The sequence below is a fragment of the Coturnix japonica genome, chromosome 3, assembly GCF_054131305.1.
Source record: "Coturnix japonica strain WE chromosome 3, WE-NBRP24, whole genome shotgun sequence".
In the NCBI taxonomy this organism is placed as follows: domain Eukaryota; kingdom Metazoa; phylum Chordata; class Aves; order Galliformes; family Phasianidae; genus Coturnix; species Coturnix japonica.
Window position 1 is genome coordinate 74,988,489 of NC_140665.1, and position 25,796 is coordinate 75,014,284.

Consider the following 25,796-nt stretch of genomic DNA (forward strand, 5'->3'; position numbering starts at 1 on the left):
CAAACAGCCATCAAGGCAGATAGTACAGGACTACAAACCAAGGTCAGCGCTCCAGTCTACTCTGTAGGAGTAACAGCATGCAGGACTGCAGCTCACAGCAAAGCACTGGAACATTTGCAAGCAAGCAGACTTTCTTCCAGAACATGTTTTAAAATACCAGTGAAAAGGACTTATTTCCTATTACTAAAAATGTTACTAATCACGCTTGCCTTTTTAAGAGCAAATTAAAGCAAAGCTACCCAATTATGACACTGTGAAGCCTATAAATCTCGATAGGAAACCAAACCACCATTTTATGCACCACTGTAAAAATGTTTTATTTAAGAGATTCTGAAATTTTAACTACTTGGCAGCAGTCAGATGAGTAAACAGATTTTTTTTTTTTTGGCAACACATGCTCATACAGTTAGAAATACACTTTACTATAATCATAGTACAACACTGATGTGCACATGTCAATAGCAGCTTTTCCCTCCTCCTGTCATTCAAACAGCAGTGCATACTACCACCACACACACCAGAAATTCACTTTTGCAGTATCAAATTGCACATCTCTAAATGCTTCAGCATTTTTCATTGTACAGTTCTAGCATGCATCACTGTAATTCTCTATTATACTCAAAAACAGGTACGTACTATCTTCATTGAAATTTCTAGCAGTTGATGCCACCTTGATTATGCCACCTTGAGTTACATAACTGTGGTGTTCAGAAGAAGCAATAATGAGGAATATGTTCAACATGGGATCACTGTGAAGACTTAATTATTCCTGCATGCTCTTTGGTGGAATGTTTGAATACACTCAGTACAAAATATTTTATCAGTTTAACAGAAAAAGCATTATTATATTGTTCAAATTCATGACTTTGTCCTGGTGGTTATCCCACTGCCTAACCAATGATTTGTGCATTGTACAGAATACTACATCTGCATCTTTTAACTAATTCAATCCCTGAACAAGCTAGGTATTTAACCACAGGAGGGCAACATTATGAGCTTACATAATCACAGGAGCCAGACAATTTTGTGTATGTTATAGCTGTACATATGAAAACACTGAATTTTGCAGAAAGACGACTGAAGCATGGTTTAAGCTAATTCTAAGCTCTCTTTTCCAGCAAGCTATCCCATCCATTAACAGTGCTTGTTTTTAGGGAAATTTCAGCTCACAGAAGAGGAAAAAAAAAGAAAAAAATCAAAGGAAAAGAATTTTCATTCCAAATGCTAATTTTATCATATTTCAAAATAAATTATCCATGTATTAATAGATTTATATATAACTAGTATAATATATGTGCAAGCCAAATATCAATTTCTAAATCTAGAAAGTTGAATTTGACCATTTATTTTTTAAGCCAAGAAACATACCACTGTTAACCATGAAAGCGTTGCTATCATGGAGGAATTAAAATAATCCCAAAGTTACAGACCATATTAAGAAAATATTTTAAACAACAGCTTTAATTTCTCATTTCCATAGCAACTCAATTTAAAGGATGTTCTCAAATCAACAACTGGATATATGCACACAAAACGTTTTCCGTTACTTAGTTATGCAGCGCTGCTAAAGAACATCTGCATAAAAACTTGATTTCTCTTTCCTTCAAAAGTAGCTTGCTGATACTTTCAGTTAGTCTATAACAGCTTCTTTGGGGAATTTTGAAATGCCTGTCCTGCCAAAGTGAACTAAATGGCTTGATTTCAGTGGTTCAATTACTCTTCACTGGGAAATTTCAAAACAGATTAATACCAGTAACTAATGTCACTGACAATACGATGATTCTTTCAGGACTTTTCTTTGAAAAAGTATCACCGTGATTATGTACTTTCCCTCATTTCTTAAACAGATGATTTATCAAGTACAAACGTTAGAAGGAAAAAATGGAAGATACCTAAATTACTTTTTAAGAAAAGCTATCTAGGAGAATCGATGAAAAAAGAAAAAAATCGTATAACCATCTAGTCATGCAAATGACATTTAAGATTAAAGGTTAAAAAATAAAATAAAATGACCTTTTCTGATCCTCTGCAACAGACCCACCACAACTGTGGTTTATTTTTCTGAGGGTTGTGCAATTTCTGTAAATGCGTTGCCTTGTATAACTTCCCATTAGGCAAGACACAAAGTAATTAATTTGCATTTTTTAAGGACTAATGGATAGTGAATATCCCACTTTCTGCTTATAACTCAAAAATGAGATTCCTTCTTTATTGTAGCTTTTACCGTTTAACGTGGTGTGGGTACAATTTTGAAATGAATCACTTTGCTGAAGAAATCTGAGTGCCCTAAAACACAGGAATATATTAAGACACAATTATCTGAAGCTGCATTAGTCAAAGCTACCACTTCAATAGCTGAGAGCTAAATAACTTCAGTTACCTCTTCTCATATACAATAAGCTCTATTATACTTGTTATATAAAGTACAAAGCCCAGCAAGACTGAAAACCATGCTGAAAAAGAAACCAATAAAACTAGGGAAAGAGCATAAAATTGGAGAACTCTCCTTTCTAGAAGACCCCGAAGCATTTGTTTCTTATAGTATATTGATTTTATTTAATACTGGAATAGCAGAGCACATTCTTAGCATTTTCTTCACCCAAAGCCATTGTACATTTCAGGGATTTACTTATTGTTGGTTAATTCATTGGTATGCAGCACAACTTGTGAACCAAGGAAGGTGCAGAATAGCAAACCACTGTAGTTTCTGCTGTAAAGGCTTCTAGCTTTCCAATGCCATACAGATGCAGTCAATTAAAGAAAAAAATAACAGAGGTGACTACTATGGCCAATGATCCCCAGGCACTAACTTACAAAATATTACAGAGGGGAGGGAAAGGATGCAGTGTCCAGGTAATGTCTTTGTAAGCTCAGCAATTTGCATTTTCTACCACCCACCCTGCCTAGGAGTGTATTTGAGTGTTTTGAATGTCTAGTAGAAAGCAAAAAATTTTTATCCAAATTCCTTCCTCTTCAGCAATTCCCTTAATATAGGATTGTCATTTCTTTAAAAAGTAAAGGGGAAATCATAGGTTTTTCACCAAATGGCAGGAGAGAGGAAAATGCCCCTGCTTCTGATTCCTGTTTAAGTCAGTGCATACACTCAGACATCAAAGGTACTACACAGTTCATGCTTAGTGCTTCCTCAAAAAGCAGTCACTAATCAGAGCTCCACTTACTATAATATGGACAAAAGGCTCTCCACTTACTGAGTGTGCTCATTCACAGTGAGCACAGTATTATTTGCAAGTTGACGGACCTCAGGAGCAATTCCAGATGCGTACATCTACTTTTCCAGAGTCAGATCTTCTGTACAGAAGGAAAATATGTGTTTGGCTCTTCAGAAAGCATTTTTTTAAGTTTCAAACTATTTCACACTGTTTTATAAAATATGCATTTAAATGATTTTCTTTTTATTAATTTGAATTAAGCAGTGAACTAGCAATTTGACATGGTATAATATAAAGGTCTGCTCAGTAATAGCTTTAACATTTACCTACAAATACTATAGAAGGACTCATAGCTTTGATGTGCTCCTAAAACATCATTAGTTATGTTTATATACTACTCAAAAAGGCTGATGTAACTGAACACTAATACACTATTAGAGGGGGGAAAATGGAAGAAGTACCACCACATCACAGAGGAGAAAACACAAGATATGCAGTCATGGAAGATTTTTTTGCCCTCCTCGCTGTTTGGAGGGAAACCTCCTCATTATAATCACTCCATGGGTTAGCTGAAATGTATGGTTAGCATCCCAGCATGGTTCTAATCAAAGCATTTTGAATTACATTTGTATTTTTGCAAGTGCAAACTGTACCTTAGAGTAAGCATAAACACAAAGTATTTCTTTTCCCTTGAGAAGCAGTGTATAACAGCCAGAGAGAGTGACATGCAAACTGGGGTTAGTGCACAGCAAAGAGAATTTTAATTCTGCCTCGGTGGCCAGATTTTGGGCTCTTTTCAGTATTAGCATATGGAAGGCCAAACACATTGTTCAAATATATAAATCACAATGAGTGAACACAGATCCATCAGCAAGACAATCCTGGAGTTCAGCCTCAGGCATATGAACGATTGCATGCCAAATTAAATATCAGATCATGGGAAAAGTGTCCTCAATAAAAACACTAAGAGAATACTTAACATTATACACTTTACTGATTAAGGTGAATCCAACACTTGATCAGTAGCCAAAAACAAACCTTCCACTTGCCTTAACAACTACTGCTCCTGATCTATTATAGCACTATGTATTGTCCTGGAGCAAACTCCTCATGCCTGTCCAATAATTTGTGTGAGGACAGAACAAGTATGCAGCTCCACACTTGCACAGCCACGCAATGCAGGAAAACCAGCTCATACAGAAGACCATCAAATAGCTTTTTGCTGCATTTGGAAGAAATGCTGCCCCCTGCCTAGCAGACAGCATAGCTGAAAGCAGGACAGCAGCAATGATGTGACAGGAGGAGGCTGCTGAGCATCAGTGACAAAAGCATCTATTTGAAAACAAATTTCATGTTGTTAAAAAATAAATAACTCTAAAGAATGCATACAAGTTAACACTAAATTGTAAAGTCTTTCTTCGCTCAGTTTAATGCTTTTCCTAAAAAGTGACAGTTCTAGTTGGGTACTGCACAACATGAGTGTTTGCCAGGAGAGACAGGTTGCCTAAACTAGCACACATCTGTCATCCTCAGCCACTGTGTCGCTCAGTGATTCTTTGATCATGTATCAACAAAGCTATTTCCCCCCTGGAAAGTACTTAATTTAAAAGTACAGGTATAGTAATAGTTTCTCCGGATTTCCTGCAAAATGCTACAAAGCTCAAACATCTTGAAAGCTTAGAAAATGATGTTACTAGTTGTATTTGCAGAAAAGTAAAAGCATCAATGGAAAAAGATGAGATTTAAATAAGCTTTTAAAATGGTCCCAATATGTTCAGGTATTTTAGTGCCACAAACTGATTTAACTAGATTTTTCTATGATCTCTTCCACAACACAAATTCAAACATAACTGCTAAATCCAAACTTAGCCATTTTGTCTCACTTACAGAATGAAAAGCTACTAACTGCATGACTTATTTGATATTTACTGCTGAGACACGCACTGCAGCATACTTTATTATACTATGACAATACTGAATCAAAGCAGTCATAAGAGTTCATATGGCACATGTTGCTGGACTAGAGAAATGTAAATTACAGAATTATTCTGACTTCTAGATATGTATCTCACCTGGAAGCAATAGAACATCAGTGATGTATGTCTAATATCATTAGCAGATCAATATTTACCTGAAATTAATTTCACTTGCAAAATACACCGGGCATATTAATATATTTGATTATTTTGTAATTGGTTGCACTCACACATCAGCATTTGATTTTGGAGTGAAAAGAACAGCAGTAGAGCAGAACACTTATGGGAAAGACGTGAAGCTGTTGTGTGTGCTCCATGAAGGCAGATTTATTCACATGTACGGGAAGAATCACTCAAAACTCTACTGGTGGCTTTGCTCCCTCACTTACTCAGTACTCATAATGAGGCAGATCTTATTGCCTTTCAGTGCCTATGGAAACTGCCAAGCCCATTCTTGCCTCCATCTCTCTAGTCAAAAATAAAAAGGAACTGCTTTAACCTCCATCAGCATTAGGATATTCACAGTGTGTGGGAAAAGCTTGCTCCAAACCACAGCTTTTAGACAGCATGAACCCAAAACCACCCGGTTAGTAGCACACACTTTCAGTGGAGGGGAATCCTTGTCCAAATGACTGTGAATGAGATTCAGGCTTGGGCTACTCATTTGCAATGAGTGCATAGGGAACGGTGGTTGCTTTGTGCTGTCACATGCAGTACATGAGGCTGTCCCCTAAAAACAAGAGGAGTGCATACAAATAAGAAACACCAGCATCTCTTAATCCATGTACAGTCTTGTAGGGATATGTTCCACAGAAGTTTAAAGACCTTCAAGTCAAATTGCAGATTAATAAGGCATTTGATTTTTACTGTGTTTACAAACTGAACTAATTGGACATACCTACCCTGCATTTACAATTATAACAACCATGTTTGGAGGTGAATTTCATAAAAATTCACCCCACTATTTGAGTATTTTATTTTGTTTGCTATTTGAGGAAATGGGGTTTGTTTGCGTTTAGGTACTTGGGAGTTTCATACAATACAAATAGCTTACTGTGTCTGCAGTTCACTATTTGGCTATATTCAGCTTATTACACCACTACTTTCTGTACTGAATTTATTCCAGATTAGAAGAATACAACACTCCCTCATAGTCTTAGCATATAACATATGTCATTGTAATTATTACTTTTTCTGCTTGTGTTTTAGATAAATTTCATTTATTTTCTATATTATCAAAATCTGCTGAAGACAATCAAAACATTCCAAGAATTCAGTCTTGCATTACAACACTTGCCTCTAGTTTACAGTTCAACATAAGCAGGGGGCACACTGCACTGTCTATATTCACAAACACAATAAGCACCATCGTACACCTGTCACATACACTTTTGACTCAAGACACCGAATAAGAACTTTAACATGGAAAACATCATGAAAATAAGTTCAATGCCTTATTAAGAAAAAATGTTACTGGTTTCCAATATTATGGAAAATTTCTATATGTTCTGATTTTTTTTTTTTCCATTAAGACACTGTTCCTCTTCCATTGGATTATAAAGTATTTTCTTTTCACCTTGAATCTACTTCCATGTGTTTATTCTAGCTTTTCTTTATATTTAATGCCAAGGTTTCCTAGATCACACTCCCAGTGACATAAATTGATGTTGTAACCTATAAAACCAGGCTTTTAGAGCTTGATACACAGACTAAAAGCATGGAAGCAGCAAACAAAATTTAATAAGACAGAACTGAAATACTGACATAGTGTTTTATTTATTTTCTTACTGCCTATTGCAACTGTGTCAAAGCAAGGTTAAAAACATAAATTCAGATTTAATAATTTATATGAACGCAAGCTGAATGACCACATTCGTATACCTACATGTTTCAATGTGCTGTTTTCTTAAGCCTCCATGTTATATTTAGTCCAGGACCTCTTCAGTTAGCTAACTCCATGAAATGGTCCTCACTAGCAAAAAAGTCTGTACTTTATGAAAAGCTGTCCAGGCTGGCTTGTCCCGAGTCATCTTTGTAGTCAACTTGGAAAGCAGAGTTTGAGTCATCTTCTATTATGTATCAGAATGAATAGAGAATTCTTCCAAATCCTTCCATTACATAATAAAGTAATGCTAAAATTTTTTCCTCAACCTCTTCCAAATTCATAAGACTCATCCATTCCACTATATCCCAATGATCAGCTCAAAAGGTAATTTGTTTCACTGCATATTGTGAAAATGAAATCATTTAAATACAAATGAATTTCAATTACACCAGGAAAATTGCTTTCAACACAGACAGACTTTGAGAGGTTTACAACCTGTTCATTAAAACTAGATTTTAAGTGGCACCAGCTCAAGATTCAATGCTATTTATCATAATTACAAAGTAAACCCCCACAGACCACCTCAAGTTATTAATTAGCCCCAACTGCAGTACGTAAATCCCTAATGCAGTCACAGATGAGTGATTTGAATCTCAAATCTGGCCTCTCAAAAATTTCTGGAGTACAGCATTGTAATCATTTATTCTAAGAACCACAAAGAGCCATGAAAGGCTCTTACCACTTCACTGAGAAAAAACAGTTTAACTTCAGGTTATGAGAAGAATGAAGTAATGGAACTGTTTAGAATACGGGTAGTTTAGATACTCCAAAGATATACCATGCAATGGCATTCAGTTCAAAGAATTTGAAAGTATAATTTGGGAGAGTGAATTTTTTCTTTTGCTCTGAAGCTGCTACACCATTGAAAGGCATTCCTGGACATACAACTCCTCTTTTATCCTAAAATACTTCTCACAGAAATAGCTCACCTAACAGTTTCTCCTAGTGTTACACAGTAGCAGGAAATTACCCCACTTACTGCAGATTAAGCCTTATTTTGCAGTGGCAGAAGGAAATCAAAAGCACCACCAATCCAAACAGAGAAAGATTATTCTATCCAATTTTACATACAGAACTGAACAACTGAAAAAATAAGATCATGTAACTCAATCCTCTGATACGTGTTATTTCATTGAATTTGCTGGGACCATTCCCCTGATTAATGTTAATCTTTGTAAGGCAAACCCCAGTATAACTTGGAGAAGCACATGATGCCTTCTGGAAGAATTCCAGAGTAGGGAGCTCTGTTCTCCTGTAATCAGATGTCCAAGGTCAGAGTAGCTGCCAGGCAATAAGAAAAGAACCCACACTACTAAAACAAAAACCCACAGTTAAACCAGAATCTCCTCTGTTCTTACAGGACTGAATACTTTCCTTTTTGTATCTGTGCAAGTCTCCTACAAAAGAAACACATACTGCGCCATCTTGTCATTCTATAGACACCAAGGAGGCAACACCCTTCTTGAGCCATCTTTGTTATCCACACACACAAGAAAATATTCTTTTTCCGGCATATTCTGCTGTAATTTTACTGATGTGATGTACAAAACAATCAGTTTTCATAAATGAAATTGCAAAAATCTTAAATCACTCCAAATTTAGTATTTTCCTTTTTTTTCCCAGTAAATTAAATAATATCTATAGAGAATGGGATATAAACCACAACGACTCACATGACACAGCCTTTCTGTGTTTGCAAGATCAATGACAGATGGTTTCTGCTAATTTCCTATGTTTATTTTTAGACCTGAAAGAAAATGTTAACTACCATTACTGTAACCATAACACAATCTTCCCACATCGATAGTCCCATCGAAAGCAGGAATCAAATACGCATTGGATGAACAAGCCCTAAAAACAAGTAAACGAACAAAATCAAGCCATTAGTCAGCACTCATGCCATAACGTTTACCCAGCACAAACATTTCCTACACTACCTATAAATTTCCCCAGCAATTTTAACTCTGTTCTCCACAACTTTCCAATTCCTAAATACATCCTCTGCCAAATTGCTATCACTTCTCAGAACAGTAGTACAGTACAGCTCTTCCAAACCAGTTTCAATAAAAGAAAGGTGACCTGCATAACAATAAAAGAACATTACACACTGTATTATGTCAATTTACTGCTGATTAAATTCTGCGGTCAAGCAGCTCATATTTACCCAAGTACATCAGAAATTAAGCAGAATAGCCTCTAGCGTCCAAAGTAGTGTGCACATTCTATCATTCTATTATACACAGAAGCAACATAAAAACAGCAGACTGCAAGTTTTAAGGAACTACTCTTCAGATCACCATGAAATTTTCAATCACATCCAAATTTCAAACACTCTCTTCCAATACGTCATGAACAACCAGAAATAAGTGCCCGAGATTTCATACTAAAAGGACATCTGTTTTTAGAGGAGGGAATGAAATTAAGACTTTCTTCAAAAGAGAATCTGAGCATTTTCTGATGCATCTGAAATACTGTATAGAGTATAAGATTTAAGGCCTTCAGTGTAAACATTGCTTTCTAATATGTTACATCCCAGAGTGAAAGACAAATTTAGAATAAAACAAAGAGATGATAGCAACATCTTAAAGAAAAGACCACTTTTGAGTTAGTTTTAGATGAGCCTTTCAGTTTAGTACCACCTCACTGTTGAAATCAAAATCTTTCAAGTGATGGCGACATAAGTTACAGCACGCTTACTACTTCAGGTTTGGATTTCTTCCCATTACACTGCATGCTCAGCAAAACCGTTCCATTCAACCTTCTACAAAAGAGATCAATACAACATCTTTCAAAAGCAATCTTGAATAATAAACCACTTGCAAAAAAAAAAAAAGCAAAACATAGGAACTTAAATTGGAACACAGATGGCATCTACAATTGCAGAGATTTGACAAAAGGGTTATCAACTATTGAAAGAATGAAAGACTTCTAACATCAAAGATTAGTTTTTCCTGCAAGTGAATTCAGTTTCTCTTGTACAACTGTTTGTTTCATAGTCATATATTAAGCCTTCATTTCTTTCTGACAGTATACCACACCATCATCTTTATTTTATCAGTAAGGCAGCAATGACAAGGAAAAAGTGGGACTGCAACCTGCCTCTGTACAGCAGTTTTTACCACAGACAAACTATAGAAAGACAGCTATCGATTAAGCGCATGGGCATCCAAACTCTTAGCTTGCGTGGGCCACACTGAGTAAAGAGGAATTGTCCTGGACTACGTACACAAAGGTCAATCCAAAAGTAATTCCTTCTATGTATTTCCATGGAAACTACAACTGCTACAAAGAGCACAACACCACTATTTGATAGAGCAAAGTCTCAGCTCCAAAAGAAGATCTCTAACACAATGTAGACACCACCATTAGCTCTGCGCTTTTGCCTGCGATGAACAAGAGCTGCTATGGTCATAAAAATCTGCACCAGCAGAAGTGACCTGCAGTCATTATCACCACCACATCCAACTATTTGCTGTAACTTGAGATGGCACTGCACACTGCATACACCCCGTGCCCTGGTTTCAGCTCAGACAGCATTAATAGAGTACCAGTTGGCTGCTTGTGAGAAGCATGTGTACTGCTGGGGCTGGGCTCAGCCACTTGGCCAGGCAGAGTCACAGCGGCGGCAGAGCAGACGATGCAGCACAGCCAACTGTGCCAGGCTGCATGTGGGCCATAGGTTGGACATGCTCAAATTAGAGCATAACCCAATTTCAGAAACATTCAGAAGGCTCCCTGTTTGTTTTAATTGGAGAAACTCCACTCACTGAGGTTGGTCAGCCTTACCTATAGCTCTGGAGTGGTAGACACTTAGAAGGTGACACAATACAAGTTAATTAAAATAAAATAATTACAAGATTGGCAAAAATGAAAAGGCAAACTAACACAGCAGGTACTCACATTACTCTTACATTAATCTTCATCTTGTCATTTTAACACACCCAAAGGCTGCAAAGCCAGTAGCTGGCTTAGACCTCTCAGTTCCTCCAGTTGACTTTCATCCAGAAATGCACAGACCTATTCCTGGCTCCCATGTCTCTTAACCTAATCCCAGCTTGTCCAACCCAATGTTGGCTAGTGACAGACACTGACGTGCTCCCACTGCTGGTGCCCTGGGCTTGTGGGTTCCTTTTTACTCAGCCCTCCCTGATTCCTGATGCTGGCTATGCCCCCACAACCCACAGAGATGGCCTGATCAGGGCTCCAATTCCATGGACTGACTACTGTGGCTCCTTTGCCTGGGCTGTGACTGCGCTTCTTGGCACGTGTAAGCAGAAACCAGTGTTTTCTCATACAACCTAACATAACCCACTTCTGCATCCACTCACAAGGGAGCCTTTCTCTCTTTGAAAACAACTCATTTCTCTCATTTTATTTTTTAATGGAGAAGCAAACGCTGGACTTACATTATTTTATAGTACAAGTTAATAATGTAATGATGATTTCTACACACAGTGTTGGAGCTGACATCTCACTGCTCCTTTCTCCATGGCTCCTCCAACCACTCTGCCATTGAGTCCTTAAGGAAGGGAAGTGCCCTTACTGCTGAACTCTTCTGAAAGCTTTTACATCAAATATAATCAACAAGTAGTATTAACCGTACCTGTATTGATTTTATCCTATTATCTTATATTCATTTCAAAATATCTGTAGAGCACACATAAGAACTTCAGTACTGAGGGCAAAGTTATAGTACGTGAATAACTTTAATGAAATAATACGCCCCTTTTAAATATTCTGTATTTGACAGAGAACTCAGTTAATATGCTCTCCAAACACTGATTTTAATCCCTCAAACACCAAAAAGGAAACCATTCTATATAGTTCTGTCCCATAACTCATGAGTGAAAACTATCGTTACTATTCATACTCATTTCCTTGAAGTCTACATCATCATGAAATGCTTATGACAGTTAACTATTTCGAAATAGTCTATGTACTTTTATTCAACCTATTTGTATGATGAGAGACCTCACAGCAAGGATGGAATAACAATATGGAAAAGTAACCATCCAATCCAACTGAACACAATTGACTGAAGTCTTATTACTTCCATATGCAAGAAGAAAGTACAGCCAACTGCAATCCCCCATTTTTGGCAATCTCAGTATGTATCACATCCAGAAAAAATGAATTTCACTTTTCATTTTTATTTTTACTTCAAACTGGTATCAGACATATAAACTTTACTTCACAATTTAGGAAATATGCTTGACTGCATTTAAAAAAGCAAGGTCTTCATTACACCTAACGTGATACTGCTCTTGAAAAAGCTGTTGTGTTTTGTAAATTTTATCCTAATCTCTTTTCAATATAGATATTCTTAACAGGTATCAGAAATTGTGGACAGGATATTAAAATCTTCAAGAAAGGACATAAAGAGTAATGACAACATAGTTGTATGACAGAGTCAAGTCAGCCAATTTATATAAATGGAACTTGCTATAGACAAACTCAAAGCTGGCCTTATATTTCACATTCTTCTGAAGTAGTATGTGTGATAAATTAACTAATATTTCTCAAGAAGAAAATCTCACTTTCTAGAAAATATGAATATAAGATATATTATTTTCACTATAGTAACTAATAATGCTTTCACAGTAGGGACCAGAAGAAACAGTAATTTATTAAGGATTTAAAACTTCATTTTCTAAATAAGTCATACGTGTCAAGGTACACCCTTATATGAAAAACAACTCTAGATGGATCAATTAGGTGGGTACCTTTCCTAGTGGAGTACTGAAGAGATTAAAAACTCATTTTGTAGTTCCAGCAGTATACTGACTACCCCAGGCAATTAACCTCACAATAATGTTTACTGATAACCTTTTTTCCTCTTTTTCCTCTCCCACACACACGCTTTCCCCTTTTATGCTACTAAGTTATGAGATTGCTTCCTGAATTCAAATAATTTTCTCCTGAACTGTTGATAACAATACAAGACACTAAAAGACATGCTCCATTGATTTTGTTTCACATTTTCATATGAATTTAAGAGAAATCACCACGTTCAAGACTCATGGTTGGCAGTGCTTTATGACTCTAGTAGTCCTATTTTAGCCAGCAAGGACATCTATAAAAGGGAGATGGAACAGCGGTCAAATACTAACTTTGAAAGATTATAAATATTAGGTTGCTCATGGAAAGAAAATTTCCATAGAAAAAGTAAATTATCTTCACAGTAATGTTAAAATCAATCAAATTACTCTTTTAAAAGATTTTTTTTTCCACATATACTAAGAAATTCAAGTTTTCTGACACCTTATGCAGATTTAAATCAATTCACATTTCAAGACCAATTAACTTCACCCTTTTCCGTGAAAAGGGAAAGAAAAAAAGGCTTATTCCTAAGCTTCAATTACTGTCCATGTGGATTATTATTTGTGTGAACTTTAGAATCACCTCTCTAATCTGAGTGATTTTGCTCCTCTGAGAACAGAGTAATCAGAAAAGAGTAATCTGATAGGGATGGACACAATTAGTTTAGGTTTTTCTAGAAACCAGAGTCACTGATGCACACAGGAGAAGAAATTTAGTTAAGGGGAAAACCTACATGCAAGTACAGATACAAAACATGGTAGAAAATTCAAAAGAACTTCTGTTAAGCCTGGTGCTCTAGACAGTTGATACTGATGTATGCCTCAAACTTTCAAAGCCATCCTGTGCAAACAAGCTCAACAAACATATGGAAATAACCAAAACTCTACCAAAACCACTTTTGTAGACTACATTCCCAACAAGGTCTCTGAACACTACATTTAACACCACACTGTACTTTATCAGATTTCAATGTTTTTTCTAATTTCCACATTTCTATAATGAATTTTAAGAAATTATGAAGACAAGACATGAAAAAGATTAGAAAAACACATTAAAAGTATATCATACAGTTGATTTTTCCTTTGCATCCAACAATACATATTCCCTGCTATTCACTGAAAGTTTTCTAGTTTAGCAGCTGCAAAGCACACTGCATGGTAACTATATGGCTTAGCATCTGTTCAAAGTAATGCAAGCAACCACAAAACCAAAATTGAAATATTAAAGAAACTTATTTCAAAAATACGAAAACCTCAATTTCTAATGTAGTAACAAATACATGGGTGAACACATTCAGACACTTTTAAAAAAATTTATCTGCTTACCTGAACTGTGGAACTGATTTCAGATGCAAATCCTCCTGTCAAGGGAGCCTCATGACTAATCAGCAACCGCCCGGTCTTCGCTACTGACTGAAAAGGAAAAACAAACTCAATAATGCAATCAGATTACAGTGATTTCTTACATGTGTTGTGTATGAAATATATGAACTGTGTGATATAATTACCAGTAATTTGGATGTAGCTACTTTTTCCCTCTTGCATTCTTACTGAAACAGTGAATCACCCCAGAGATCTAAACTTAATACCTAATACAACACATTTTTCTATTTACTAGAGTAACAGTATCATCACTCAGTACAGAAGTGGTAATATCATCTATTCTATTTAAAAAAAAATATGAAGAATAGTTTCCACTGTATTTATCCTATCAATGCAAACTGTAATAGGAAAATAAGATTTCAGTTAGAGGTCAGCTTGGATTATGAAAACATTGAGAATCCTATATGCAAAGTAATCCTTCACTGATATATAAATTTGCCCCATCACAGCCCATCTAAACCATAAATCACAACTATTCAGTAAGTCCAACTATTAAATATATGGAAGCATATATATTTAGCAAAAGAACGATTGTGTGATGCTCCTTACTGAAGTTTTACTCAGCAATTACAAGCAATACTTTTTACTTTCAAATCTCATTGTTTGTGCAGGTTTTGTGTGATCCATTTTAGAAATACCACATAGCACAATATATAAAGAATCTGACATAAACTGTTTTAAATCCAAAAGAAATTGTATTTATGTTGAAACATAATGATTTAAGCAAAACATTTTAATCTGATTAGAGTACAACGCTTCAATACACTCAAGTATCTCAAACTTTATTGCAACTACACAGTAAACTGCCTACGTTTCAAAAAAATATATATAAGAAATAAAGCAATAAAGAAACAGGTTTCATTTCATAACAGACACGTTACCATTTCATAAGGTGTATAAAAAAAAAAAAGTCTAAGAGCTTCTGGAGAGGCACATTAGGGAAACAAGTCATTAAAAAGAATGTGTATGTCATTAGTTCAGTGTCAGTTACAGCAAGATTTTAAAGATAATTATCTAGTGTACTGTTGGTGTATCATTAGTCATTAAGTGGGAAAACCCAGGACAGCACTAGCTATCAGGTCAGTCTTAATGCTGCGATCTTCAGTCTACCTCCATGCTACCTCCATAAAAGAATATGTAAATGCTATATCTTAATAACACTGCTTTCATTCTAATGCCAATACGTATCTAATCCTTTCACATTTCTAAAATGTTTGACTGGCCCTAGGTAGCTCGTCCACAGAGTTGCCTAATCCTAAATGCATCATGTACTGTCAGAAACCTTCACTACATTCAGATCTAAACAAGACAGAAAAAGGCATTTAAATAGCTGGAAAGTAATCTATAGCTTAGTAGGCTGCTTTCTTGTATTTCACTGGCCGACACAGGAAACTCATATCTAAAGACTAAAGACATTAACTGTACTACAAATCTGTCAAGTACACCAAAACAACATCTCAACAAACAAAATTTACACTCCAGATTAAATCTGATAAAACTGATAGGATTAGTCAATTTAAAACAGTTTCTTTTTCGGAGAACCCTCTTATTCTAAACAGTGGCATTTATTCTTTTGCATATATTTCTTCTGAGAAATACACAGTTTGAAACATCACAAGCTATTATTAAAATTACAGGTTTCATCTTTCAGAATATTAATGTGAAACATAGACACTGTTGGAAAACATGTAAGAAAATCTGCATGAGATCAAAACAGTATTCCAGCAGTTCATTATTGCAAGTCCAAAACTGAGATCATTGGATGTTTAGAAAAGGATAAGAATAGGGAATTTCTCAGCCTTCAACTATTTTTACATGTTGGGTCCAATATGGACTCTCTTATTAAGAACTTTTCTCTTATGAACTAGCCTGCCCTCAAATAGAACCCATGAAAACAAACACCACCACATTTTTTAAAATCCCCTTCTTCTTTGAAAAGAGCTATATTTTTACATATTTTCCCAAGGGCTTCTAAGATTTGTTGCTTTGTTAATTTGCTAACACAGACACATAGCACATAGACATGAACACCAAGCATCTCAGCCCAACTAAAAAGTATCCAGATGACAACCAGGCTAGCAAAGCACAGATGCACTTGGTTACTCAGCTTGTTCATGGCAGGCATGGATATCTGCACCATACTGTACCATACAGAAATGCCTTAAATATTCTTCTAAATATTAAAAGAGAAACAAAATGAGCACAATACTTCAGCACAAATATAGCCCTGAATTTTATGGAAGGATGCAAGTACTGCAATTCATGAATCTTACAGGCTCTACTGTATTAATTTTTGCAGGAGGCTTAGCACTTGATCGTAAACTACACTGACTTTCAGAAAGACATGCCATGTTAATTATGGCATTCTCAGTGTTTGCAAATGTATCACAGCTATTGCTAAGTTGTTCCAGTCTTCAACTGCTCTCATCACTAAAATTTGTGCTATACTTCTAAACTAATTTGGCTGACTTAACTTCAAGCTGTAGGTTCTTTTTCTTCTGCTTGCTAGACTGAGAAGCTATCTATTATCAGATCTCCACTCCCCACATGAATATGTTCAGACTGTGATCAAATCATCTCCTGACCGCCCTTTTGCTAAACTAAGCAGACAACGGCTTAAATCCTTCATCAGACAGCACACTTCCAATTCATCACTTCATCATTCTTACAGTCCTGGATCATCACCAGTTTACAGTGTCCTACACCCATCTAGAACAAGCATTCCATCCTTTCTCAGTACACTGCCAAACACAAAGATAAATGTAGTCCTGTAGTTCTTGGATGCACATGGTCTTTTGGTCAAAGCACAACTGCACCAGTCCAGATTCAACTGACTGTAATTCTCTATTCCTGAGAAAGAGATGGGGTTTTTTGGGGTTGTGCTATTTTTTGTTGGTTTTTCTTTGTTATGTTTTGGTTTATTTTTCTGTTTTGTTGATGGTTGTTGCTTGTTTGTTTCTCTTTAACAAATGATTGCTAACTGGAATAAAGATGGAATATAGTCTATACTCATTATTTCAAGATGTAAAATTCTATTGGAAAATGTTGAAAAATATAGCTTATGTCTGAATTCAGCTCAGTCAGTAAACACAACTCTTCATTGATGACTGAGTATCCATTCCTCCAACTGTTTCCTAGCTTTATTTTTTTTTTTAAATCATTAGTAGTTTTAAAGGGTTTAAAATGTTTTCCATATCCTTGATATAAATTTTGAACAGGTTACAAAGACCACTCTGCAAGTACTCAGTGACTTTGCTCTTCTCATTGATTAAACTGTATGGCAGGGAAGGGCAGTGTTAAGTTAGGGCACTTCTAACATCTTGCTCCTTAATTACATAAGTTTAACTTTTTAGCACCTATTCAAGATCTCATGCAACTTTTAACTGTCAATCATACATTTTAAAGCTTTGTTTTCCCTACTTGTTTTATCTGTTGCTAATTTATTCATAGTTTTATAGATCATCCCTCTTAATTGACATAGTACACCATTTGGGAGGGCTTGGTTTTTTCTGTTTGGTTTTATTTTTTAGTTTTGTTTTGTCTTCTTCGTTTGTTTTAAATGAAGTTCCATGAGACATTAGCAATTAATAAATTACTGGCTGAAATGTACAAGAAACATCATGGTTCTCTGTATGCCCTCTTCATTTTTATTATGACATAGTTTTCTCTATCCAACATAGTGTTGCAGTTATGACTATGTAGCACTAAGTGCTTTTTTTTTTTCTTATATTGCTATGTAAAAACTTTTTTCCATCATATAGTTTAGAAGAAAGCTGTAGCCTTTGATTTTATATATATATATATATATATATATATTAAAGCTTTTCCTGCATTGAAAGTGTTCTGGAATGGCTAAGTTAAGTAAGTTCTACATTTTCACATGGAATTTTAATCCCATTTCCTAGAAGCAAAGAGGCTAAGGAGTTAAAGGGAAAAATTTCAAACTAATTGCAAGCCATAAAAAACAGTGGACATGAATTGTTTAGATTGTTTGCAGATATCAACGTTCCTCTATAAAATATTAATTTCATTTTTAAATTAAACTACAAAATGTTATTGTCTGTCACATCATGAGTCAAGCATTCAATCTCTAAGGTAACCAAAATCCAACATTTGCAGTCCAAATATTTTATCAGACTGCCTCTAGCAGCACTGTCTACAGCACAGTAGACATGACTAATAGGGTCCTCACTCGTCAAACTGAATCTGAAATAACATCAGCATTAAAAAGGACAAAAATCTCTGAAGAAAACAGTGGTTAAATTGGCACAATGTAATAAACTGACTTCTATAGAATTTTGTCACCTTTTAAAGAGGCATGCAAACTGTTTCTTCTTTAGATCTATAACCAGAAGCTGTTGCTGGTTGGTCTCTAAAATACATACTTCTGAGGGTGCTATGTGTATCTGTAAGCATCAAATTAAATGAAACTGGGATTTTTTGCTTATTAGCTTTAGTATCAGTTCACTGAAGAAAGTCAGAAGCAGCATCTGGTTACTCAGAGAGCTGGGGCCCCAGCCATTCTGCATTTTCACAGCCAAGTTCAGCTGATGGTTGCTCCCAGAAGAGAAGGCTTCTGCCTAAACCAGAGCCTGCAATCTACCCTGGCATTTCCTCAAGCACCTATAGATCCATGAGGCAAGCCTGTTTCAGGAGATAATCTGATTTACCCTGCAGAACTGTACAATCAGCAGAAATCAGCAGGCACTGGCACAGAGATAGGGCAGATCCAGGTCACCTCCTGCAGAAGCTTCCAGCACACTTCAGCAGCGCTTCCTCCACCGAGGCCCAGTCAGTGGCAGCCATGCACAAGTTGCCACACCACTGTTACCTTCTTGGACAATGGAGAATAGGTCTTTCAATGAAGAACAGAGCTTTCAAGAGTCCAGGGCTTTTAACTACTAAAGTAACTCTAAAACAATTAATATCAAATATAGCTTTTCATCCCAATTTGTTTGTCAGATCTGTTTCACATTGGTGTAGGACACAGCAATGACGAGTTAAGTTTTGTCAGAGATGGCAGTACGATTCCCAGCCACCCTCTGTGCTTTTGCCAGACTCAGACATTCAGGTTGTAGCCCAAGCTTTGCTGAACAGTTGCCCAATGTTTTTGCAGTGAAGCAGCTTTGTGAATTATTTTCAACCTCCCTCGCTGCACTCTTTATCCAAGAGTTTCCATAATCATTTTTCTGTTCAGTTCCTAATTTGTCATTTTGACTGCTTTCTCCTCTTTCACAGGTTCTGATGACAGAATAAAATAATACATATCTGGTGCTTCCAAATGCTTTGAAATCTAAGTGCTGACATTACCAGCAATGTTCTGGGCCCTTACTTATGGGAAAGCAGTCTTAAATCAAAATGAGTTTGATAGCCAACACTATCACCCCCACACATGGTAACAGCACTATTTTCACTGTAACCAGCTCCTTTCTTTACATGGCAACTGCCCTTAGAGAAATTATCGAAGCTTGAATTATGTTATAAATGTATATTATTGCAGCACAGTGGCAAGTTGCCTATTTCTGTGAAAAGCTTCCATGTCTTAGAGAAATTATTTTGGTGTTCACTTTCCCTTTAAAGTTCTGCATACTTTTGATCTTACTCCTTACAAACTGTATATAGATTTCCTTCATGAAACATGTATGCAAACTAATATAAAATCATATAAATATCCCATTAATTGATATGCCTTTACTGAAAAGTACTCAGAATACAGAAGCTTAAAATAAATTAATAAATGTATGATAAAGTTTCCATAAATGCCTTGAAAAATATTTTTCCATTTTATATTGGCTTTAATGAACTTGGTAGCATGACACTAAGTCCAATGCATTCCCAAAAGAAGGAACTGTTACTGTATGTGATATATCAACAGGCTTAACAAATGAAGTAATTATTTTCCCAGTTCCCAAAGCAATGCTGAAAGAAGGGATGAAAGGGAATAGGAAGTGCCCGAGGAAACATGGACATACAAAAGCCCTTTAACTTACTGATGGTCATGACCCAGTTTGTAAATTGTAGCTATCAGCTGCACAAAAGAACCACCTTCTCCAGAAATAATTAAAGCTAAAAATTTTATACATTTTTAACAGATTCAAAAATAATTATTATCATTAAAGTATATGAAATTTATAGAATGCCTCATGCTGGAAGGGACCTTAAAGATCATTTAGTAGCAATCCCCACCAGATCAGGCTTTGCAGGGCCCCATCCAACCTGGCCTTGAATGTCTCCAGGGATGGGACATCCACAGCTTCTCTGGGAAGCTGTGACAGTACTTCATTGCACTATGAGTAAAGATTTTTCTTCCTAAGATCTGACATGAATTTTCCCTATTAAGTCAATCTACAAGAAAATAACAAATGGTCCAGTTGTCAATGGCACTAAATTTCCAGAGATCAAAAATGAGATCTAATATATTATGGTATCTATATTACATTACAAAGTTAACTGAAACTCATTTATTAGTAATGCTGAAGACGCAAAGACAAATTACATGAAAAAAATACAATTTCATCAAATACTGCTCAACAGCCCAAAGTATGAATAAGATTTCTCAACTGTTGGTAATGAGACAGTAGAGCCTTTTCAAACAATAAAATGAAGAAAAAGAAAAACAAAACCAAGACACAATGCTCTGCAATAGGTGAGGATGCATATTAACAGCAGTGAACACAAAAGAAAATACTTTTTTTTTTTTTTTTTTTTAAATTTTACATGGATTGTGAAAACATTATCAGTCATTTTAACTGACCTACAACAGCAGAGCACAAATACTCTTCCTGCTAGTATTTAAACAATATCCCATGAAAAATTACTCTCCTTCATTAAGGAAGCAAACTCTGTGCAAGTTCTTAAGTTGATTCCCATCCACACAATCAGTCTAACCTAGGCTCTTAAGGCTCTTGCAAACAACCCACACATCTTATCAATTACCTCTGTGATGGAATAAATAGATGAAATGACTGGAATAAGTAACAAAGTTAAAATGATGTTTCTCATCCCAAGTCTAAAGATATTTTAAGCAGGTTGTTCTAGGTATTCGAACACCCATAGATCCAGAGTTTGGCTGAAACAATGAAGCCAGTCCTGAGAGAGTTCTGTATTGGCCATACCTTCAAAAAACTTCTTCAGCACAGAAAAACAAAACATTTCTAGCCAGCAATAAACATTTGTGAAGACGACTTCCAAGTGTTGTGAAAGAACTAAAGTGAAACAAACAAGCAAACAAAACACCGATATTCCTCATTTAGATCAGCAACAGTATCTTACAAGTAATACAGAAAGGATCACATGAAGGCCTGAGCATGTGTACTAAGTTTGAAATGTAGTGTATTTTGCAGTGTGAATAACCATTCTAAAAATGTAAAATTCCATGAAAAGCAGGAGCTCCAGCATCAGCTTCATCTCAATTCCTGAACTTAACCCAGTTCTGATTCACATAAATTCACACAGCTCATCACAAGACAGACCAACCTGTTTCAAGGCAGCTGCTGAAGCCACTCACAGCTTGGAATCATTGGATTTAGCATCTGAATTGCTAATATGGACTACATGAGAAGCATGAGGTAAGAAAACGGAAAAAACTGAGCTAAGTAATCACTAAATAATATACAAAAATTGTTAAGTAGATAAAGATGGTAAGTAGATGTCTGAAAATGCTACCCACACCATCTTTGACCCCTTTCAAAAGTAAGTAATAGCACAAGTCTAATGGATGTGATTACTATTTGAAGGATACACCGTCTAAGAACGTTGTGCCTAATATCTTGCAAAACTGTTTTTAAAAATCAGTATTACTGCTGACAATATTCTTCTGAATACTTTTTTTTTTTCTGTATTACCTCCTCTTTAAATTTATTTTTCTAAAACAACAACTCACTCCTTTCCTCTTTTCATTCTTGCAGTGTTTTTTTCCTCCTGTTATCTTTTCTGTTCATTGTGCCCTCTTAATCAAAGATGTCTAGGCAACCCTCATTTCTTCAGTCTCCATTCTTTATCAGTCACAAACTCTCATCTAGTTCAACTAATGGAAAAATGAATAGTCATTTTCAAGGTACAGTTATATTCATTTTCAGCCTTTTAGCCAAGGAAATGATGGTTCTGTGAGCTGGTTTGATTTTCTTCTATTTGTCAGTCTCCTGATAACCACATTGCAGCCAAATGCAAGTCCTAAATATTAAGGATAAAGCCTTAAATCTTCTGTAAGTTTGGTAATATTCAGTCTCTCTGGGTAAAAGAGATAAGTAGCCCTTCTAATTTAGTATACTAAAATAAAACATGCTCTTAGCATTATCTTTCCCACAGTTTTCCAACAACCAATAAGCATCAAATTATTTTCAATGCTACTTTCTGTCTAGACAACCATTTAGAAAGACAATCTACTAAGGTAAACGAGGAATATGGAATGGTGTAGGGTAGGAAATATGGAATATAACTCTGTAAGAAAACAGTTTTCATTATTTGCACAATAATTGATTTTCATTCTTTATGATAATGCTGCTATCCAAAGGCAAAAAGTAAATTCATTTTTATACCTTGACAGCATTGCATGGAAAGAGAAAAGATGGTAAGGCTAAATCCAAAGCCCATGAAATATCTCTGAATTCTGATTTTTTTTTTCCAAGCTTTCATTTTATTAAACAATTCTACATGTTTGTTTTTAATTAACATGTGATGATTGTTTAGTAATATGCTTGTAACTTTCTTATTAAAATTTTCATTAAAACAACATGAAATGCAAAACAATAGTTGATTTCTATTTGAAAACCACTCCGATGCTTCTACTACAATAGCTTTATATTGATCTTCTTATTGTGTCTTGCTAAATCCAGTAGTTTGGATTTTATCTTCCTCTCCTAGAGGAGCAAATGCAGCCACAACGCTTTCAAGAAATGTAGAACAACACCAGCAACAATGAAGTCTACTTATAGTCCAAGACATACTTTACAAACACCTTCTCTTGGTAAGCCTAACATTCATTAAAGTGACATCAGGAAGAACAGCCTTCTTTTTTCCATTTTACAAAACCATCAGAACATCAAAATGAGTCTGCAGCATGAACAAATTACAAAGCATTATTTTATAAATGAGTGTATAACTCCTCAAAGAGCCAACTCTTTGGTTTCTCACAACAAATTTCAACACAATACACAGATATTAGCATTATTACTTAGAGCAAGAGACCAGAAAGCTTGTTGAAACCTTTACACATTTACCAAACTAGAAGACAGCTGTCATCTTTGCAATGACAGAATAACTAATCAAAGCTTGTAAAGTCACTTCAGCATTTAGAATGTTGCCAAATAATGGAGTATACGTTCCCTTATTTCTTCTTACTACATATTATTAATGCATCTGAGACAGTGTTTATTTAAACACTGAAGTGTGAAAGCTCCATGTCACTACACTTCACCAAGATCCTTTTAGTTACACAGTTCCAAGCAAGCATGATTCATTCTTGGAGAGTAATAATTAGCAGCACTGTAGATATTCTCTCCATATTCCTTCTCCAAATGCTTGCATTTTCTTACAGTGTTGATTAGCAAATAGTTTCTTTAAAATGTCACAAATGTTCCAAAATCCCTTTCACAGAAGCTCATTAAACTACTGCTCAATAACAACATCTTTATTCTTTGAAGCTCTGATCTTGCAGAAAGCTTTTGATGCATAAGCATATCACAAGATTCTGTATTTCTCAGGTATAGCCTCAATACCAATTTTAGCTACAGCTGCTTATCCTTTGTTGCCACGTATTTTTTCACAGGGGAATCAGTAAAGTAGATATTAAGTAGCTGGCATAGAGCACTCAGAAAAATGACAGGTTTTAGGCACTAAGTGGTTATATTGTAGTGCCTTGAAAAAGTTTTAAAGATCTAAATCTTTAAAAGCTACTTAAAGTGCACAGCCAGGAACTTGTATTTGCATTAATTACAGACACAAAAAAAAAAAAAAAAAAAAAAAAAAAAAAAAAGATTAATAGGTATTTTACAAAAAGACCATAGGACAAAGAAATTAAATGACTTGCCATATATACTTAGTCCGTAGCATAAGGATTTGTGACTAAGGCACTGGACTAATGCAAATCCATCCCCCTTCCTCTATATCTTTTTTTTTATACATTTTTAACAGATTCAAAAATAATTCTTATCATTAAAGTATATGAAATTCATAGAATGACAGAATTTCTAACAATAGAAATTCTAACAATTTCTAACAATACTAATTTATAAAATCTTTGAGTCTCTCAACATATATAAATTTAGACTGTTTAAAGTGTTTTCTTCATTTAAAGAGTGCATATTGTGAAAACTAGAGCACCTCCCCACAAGAGCAATTTTCACACTCAGTGCTTTGCTGGGTAACCAGTTTGCTCAGTCACATTGTTTCTGACATTAATTTAGGTAATAATGAAATAAAGATGAAAGTAATAAACAATACAGGATGGAGGGGAAATGTGAGTCTTGAATTTTGCCTTACAGGAAAGATTATCCCTTGGTATTTTATTGTAGCGTATTAAAAATGAAAGTCAGTAAACTACTTAACACAGATGCTTTAAGGAAAGCAAAGATACAATATTTTCAAACTAGTAACAGTGATCAAATGAACAAAAAAATATAGCATTCAGATAAATTTATCTTACGTAACAAGTACAATTCAACATGAAAAGTCGGTGTCTGAAATGAAAAAGATTCCATATATTATCATTGCAGTTACTTTTCTGAATTAAATTTCAGTTACGAAATAAATGCCTTGACAAAATCTCTGCATTTCCACATTTCTGTAGTGCAAACAAATGTAATTAGGTAAAGCAAACAAGATCTTTAAAGTTTAACTACAAAAAAGCCTTATCAATCACAGTGATCCATTTTAAGTCTGGACTGGTATATCCCCTTCAACATACACATTAACAACTTTAATATATGTTTTGATCTTTAAGGCTCCTTTCACCTCAAACCACTCAATAATTCTAAGATCTTCCAGTAGAAAGGACAATTTACACTATATGTATTAGGCTTATATATTTGTTTTATTTTATAAAACTGTAAGACCATAAGAACACAAACTGCCAAAAATATTGTCAATACCTAAAATCATGTTTTCCTCCATATTTAAAACATCATTAAGTTTCCTTAAGAAAAAAAAAAAAAAAAAAAAAAAAAAGATAGAAGATTTCTCCAATGTCAACAAAGCACTGAAGTTGGTAACTAGAAATTAATTGTTTCCGCAGGCTTTTTGAAGACCAACAATGGTTGCCATCATATTGCAGACAATTAAATACTAACAAAAAGAAAGTTAAAAGTCAGGACTGCCCAACTGATTATTTATTTACTAAACTTCTCAACTCTACCTCTATTTTCCCTGCAGGGAGGAGCAGACGAGAATCACCTACTAAATTTATTATTATTTATTAAAGAAATCAAAATCTCTAAGAGGAATCTTTTTTAAAAAATAATCTAAAAAAAAAAAATCCCAAACTTTGGCTTTCAGTGCTAAAATAATGAACGAGTTTATTGGCAAATGGGGAAATGGAAAGTCACTTACTCTAATTTAATTAAATTCA

The 25,796-nt window shown here is 35.2% G+C and overlaps 1 protein-coding gene across 3 annotated transcripts in view; it reads right to left on the reverse strand.

Annotated features, from left to right (window-relative positions):
- The window catches only part of BCKDHB (branched chain keto acid dehydrogenase E1 subunit beta), a 100,116-nt gene that overhangs the window by 30,134 nt on the left and 44,186 nt on the right, over window positions 1-25,796 (reverse strand). For 2 of the 3 annotated variants that reach the window (XM_032443334.2, XM_032443335.2), the window contains exon 9: window positions 14,177-14,263. In XM_032443334.2, the coding sequence (XP_032299225.1) occupies window positions 14,177-14,263 (87 nt within the window). Of the gene's footprint in view, window positions 1-12,161; window positions 13,105-14,176; window positions 14,264-25,796 lie in introns of those variants that run through there. The other variant, XM_032443336.2, reaches the window with a different exon arrangement.